We start from the raw sequence: 4,453 nt of genomic DNA on the forward strand, positions 1-4,453 counted from the left end.
TTATCAAATATCACTATGACTAAAAGATGAGAAAGGGGAAAACGAATAGAGGATGGACACTTGAACATGGAGATGAGGACCACCTTTTCTGTAATTTCTACGAAATTAAAACCGCTGACAATTTTTTGTAGAAAACGACGTACACAAATAATCAATAAAATACTTCCCATCGACGTTTAACAGTATTTTAATTTAATTCTAAATCTATCGTAAAACTTATAGTCAAACTATATGCTATTGAACCGTATATATTCTTGTATAAAAATTTCTAGTATTTCTTTTCTTTCATTGGTAGTTTCGATTCCATAAAACAATTATAAATACATGAATAAATCATTTTTGGTTGTAGTTAACCTTATCACATCATTACTACTCTTGTGCTTAATATGTTCATAACATGAAGTCGATGGAAGTAGATGATACAACACTCTGCACATAATTAACATACTATTCCAACAGACCAAATCCCTTGATAAAACTTCAACCACCTCTCTCATGGTTGATCCTAGTGTGCAAAGTACAAACCATCCATGTTTAGATCTCAACTTTTTGACCTTCTCTTCCTCGAGGGGAAAAAAGACCAACATCCATTATTGCAACCATTATTTTTCCTACAACATAGTCGAAAACAAATATTCATATTAGCATATACAAAAAAATTCACTAACACATCCAAAATATTACTAATGTTCAATCAACACTACAGGTTCAAATTGTAGTTTACCATTTTTACAAAAAATATATATATATATATATATATTTTTATAATATATGTTTGTATGTGTGTGTTTGTTTTATTGTTTGAGTTATGGTCGATTGTGTGGAACACATGTGTGATGCGGCCATATATATAAATGGTACAAAATAATTAGTTTACTGCCAGCCGTGTTCAACATATCGTTTTGATCACTTTCACATTATATATTATATCAATATCATAATATATATTTTTTAAAATTGTATCTTCTAGAAGATGAACGACAGAGAAAACGTAATGGCTCAAAATTCGAAATAAGTGATGAGATATTTAGATGAAAATCTTTTTGGTCGGTTTAAATTCTAAGATTTTTTACTAATTTAAGATTTTGACACGGTTTATGACATTAAATATTAGAAAATCAAGAGAAGATATGATCTCATCACACCTTACGAATTTGTAGCGTACAAGTTATTGATGCATGATTATAGAAATAAGGATACCTGGCGCTGTTACTATGGAGGCTATCGGCGGCGCTGCTACCGCTGCTGCCACTGCTTCCACTTCTACCGGTGCTTTCGCTGCTGCTACTCGTGATTCCTAAGCTTTCGTTATCGCTGGAACCGGTAAATTTCTTCCACCACCGATCCCTACTGTCACCACCGCCGGCGGCGGATTTGTCCAGTAATTCCGGCTTGGGAGAAAATTTTACACCGGCACCATGATTGCTACTGTTCCCAAAAGACGTGCTAGTTCTAATACTACTCCTCTTCTTCGATCCAATTGTAAATGGAAAAAACATATTGATCATAAGGCCTTTATTGTGATTAATACTCCCGTTTTTCACGATTACACGCCCTGATTTATTGCTCTCTTGCCTTTTCACGCTTCCTTTTTTGCTCTTCGTCCGCCGTTGACTGCCCGTTTGACCAGAGCTCAATATTGATCTCTCTTCTCCTTCCTCCATACTTTGTGTTTCATCAACACTAACATCGTTAACTAATTCTCTTCTTTGTTCAACTATATCTTTCAACGATAATTCATACGAAGTTTCCGGCATGTTCTCCACCATCTCCATGATCTCTCTCTGTCCTCTGGCAATCGCTTGCGCTCTCGAAGACGGTGACAGAGGCCGTTGATTGTTGAATCGTACCGGACTATCCGGCGGACTTAGGCTCCGCCATAACGGAGGCGAGCAGACGCCCGAGTCTTCGTCCATCGTTTCCAACCTAAACTGAATACCTCCTGGTGCTGCTCCTGATCCTGAAGCACCGCCGCCGTTGAACCTATTTCTGTGATTGTAATTGCCATGGTGATTTGGAAAAGTGGAATTGTTCCAACCAACGAACTTGTGATTTGGTTTTTGGTTTGGGTTGTTGGAGAAATGAGGGTTGAGATCAAACATGGTTTGTGATTTTGTGGGGAGAGGAGAAATTGGTTGATCGGTGTGGGTGAAGTGGTGGTGGTTGCGGTGGCATTGTCAATGAATGGCTTCTAATGGTCCGTTTGTGACTTTATAAAACAAGAAACAAATGGTATGGCTTTAATTTGGTGTCAATTTTATAATTAATTAAAAGTCAAGGGCTTCTAGATGGGGTGGGCCGTGCGCTTCAGGGCTAATTTCTTTCTCCCCAATTCTCTCGTTCATGTCTCTTGTCTCGAATTGGGGCTTCACCGCTTCAGTACACAAATATTTAGGTTAGGAGGTGTTTGGGATTATATTTTAAAATCAATAATGTTTTTTTAATAAAATTACTTATTAGCTTGGCAATATAAAATTTAAAAGAAAATATTTAGATCAGTTAATGAGGTGGTAAAACATAATAACTTGTAAGGAGTTGTAAAATGACCAACATGAGGATGGAAAGAAGGAAATGAAAGAAAAACGAGTATTAGGTTTATTAAGGGCATAATTGTTTTTTTTTATCTCAATAGTCATAAGAAGTTTCAAGAAGTTAGTAAGAATTGACTTCTTGAAAACTACCTATTAGGTTAAATGAAATGGTGGAGAGAGAGAGAGAGAGAGAGAGAGAGAGAGAGAGAGAGAGAGAGAGAGAGAGAGAGAGAGAGAGAGAGAGAGAGAGAGAGAGAGAGAGAGAGAGAGAGAGAGAGAGAGAGAGAGAGAGAGAGAGTAATGAAATAAGACCTCATCATGTTCATCCTTACTAGCATCCCATAAAAAAAATATTTTATTTTTTGTATTTTTATGGTGAGAGAGAGAGAGAGAGAGAGAGAGAGAGGCATGTCCATGCCATGGATAACATATTTTGAAACACAACGAAGACAATGTACCTAACGGCATGATAAGGTCACGTCGCTTGTCATTTTTTCATTCCATTACATTCTGTTTAATCTTAAAGGTGAGGAAAATTCACTTTCACTACACAAATACTCAAGTTAGCTGATTGAGTTTTTAAGAAGTTAATTAAGTCTACAAGTTGTTTTTGAAACATGCCCTCAAACATTTCTGAATTTTATTTCTAATGGACATATATATTACCTATTTTGTAGATGGACCCCTAGGTACTAAAAGTTAACATTGCGTTTTTTAAACATAACAAATCTGAAATTGCTTGAGGTTCGTAGCAAACCAAACAAATTTTTAACCGTTTTTTAAGTTGAACATTAAAAAAAAACTAAAAAAACCCATTTTTGCTCATAATGGCTATAATACCCCTCAAAGCTCATAATGCCACATCGTTCAAAATGCTCTTTGGTCTCATAATCATATGAATATTTTCGAATTTTCGTAATCTCTTTGTTAATCGTCGTTATCTCCTTTTATGGATTAAACAAAACCATTAATGTTTACTTACACCAAGGAATGTCGGATGGCTGAAGTTGGTTCCATTTTTCATATTAAGAAGAACATGTCCTTTTATCCTTCCATTCACTCACTGAATTTCAAATGAAACTCTATTTACCAATGACGTTTCTTACACCAAGTAAGAAATCATTAATATTTCTTACACCAATCGATGTGGGATGTCTTAAGCTGTGTTTTCGTTTTGTCCTTTCAACCACACATCGATGTGAGATTTGCTCATTGCAACTTTTTCATTGCTTGTTTTAATGTTTTTACTATTATTTATCTTCCATTTATTGTTAAGAAGAAAATATCATATTACAAAAAGCAAGCACAATCCTTAGACCAAGGAGTATATACACCGAATAGGCACATAAAAAGTATCATCACGTCCAGGGACGGACACAAGATTTCATAGTAGGGGTGTCATGGAAAGTTTTAGTGGTTACACGATAATAGGAAAAAAATTCAAAAATTTTTGAAAATTTTTACAATACATATGGAAAAGTTAGTGGTTGCTTGTGCCACTACGTGTGTCCTGTATTAAAACCGATACTAATCACGCTACTATCATCTCATCATCATAACAACATCACATTACTTGGTATATCAACGGCACCACATTATTAAAATAATTTACTTTTTGGATAAAAAATGTTGGAAAATACCGAAGAAATGGTCCAAATGGATGAAAAAAAGACTCTTACTATAATGCATGAGGTAGCATTATGTCACACCAAACTAATTAATGTTACACCAAAAACTTTGTCATATTGGGATGAAAAAACACATCGACTACGTACATACAAAAAGTTAGGAAGAGTAGCAACGATGTGATAGAATGACCATTCCCATATAAGGAATTAGTATATGTTTGAAAAATGAAAACTCGAACTTAACCAAATTTCTTTCAAAGTGTCACGATCATTTCTATCGTAATTCTCCTCAAG

General features: G+C 35.2%; 1 protein-coding gene across 1 annotated transcript; it reads right to left on the reverse strand.

The window, feature by feature from the left end:
• Positions 1 to 251: 251 nt before the first annotated feature.
• LOC145099760 (uncharacterized) lies at positions 252 to 2,224 on the reverse strand. The gene is made up of 2 exons (XM_079037290.1): positions 1,201 to 2,224; positions 252 to 611 (listed from the first exon to the last, which is right to left on the reverse strand). Exons 1-2 carry the CDS (start codon positions 2,100 to 2,102, stop codon positions 542 to 544), a joined length of 972 nt encoding a protein of 323 aa, XP_078893416.1. The 5' UTR covers positions 2,103 to 2,224; the 3' UTR covers positions 252 to 541.
• Positions 2,225 to 4,453: the final 2,229 nt, after the last annotated feature.

This window comes from Lactuca serriola, chromosome 1 (assembly GCF_051521515.1).
Source record: "Lactuca serriola cultivar US96UC23 chromosome 1, Lser_US96UC23_V15, whole genome shotgun sequence".
NCBI lineage: Eukaryota > Viridiplantae > Streptophyta > Magnoliopsida > Asterales > Asteraceae > Lactuca > Lactuca serriola.

Bases quoted from the DNA above. Each gene is read 5' to 3' on its own strand.
- LOC145099760 (XM_079037290.1), bottom strand. From the start codon at position 2,102: ATGTTTGATCTCAACCCTCATTTCTCCAACAACCCAAACCAAAAACCA. The intron at 612-1,200 runs GTATCCTTATTT...ACTATGTTGTAG, and splicing joins CTCCATAGTAACAGCGCCAG to GAAAAATAATGGTTGCAATA.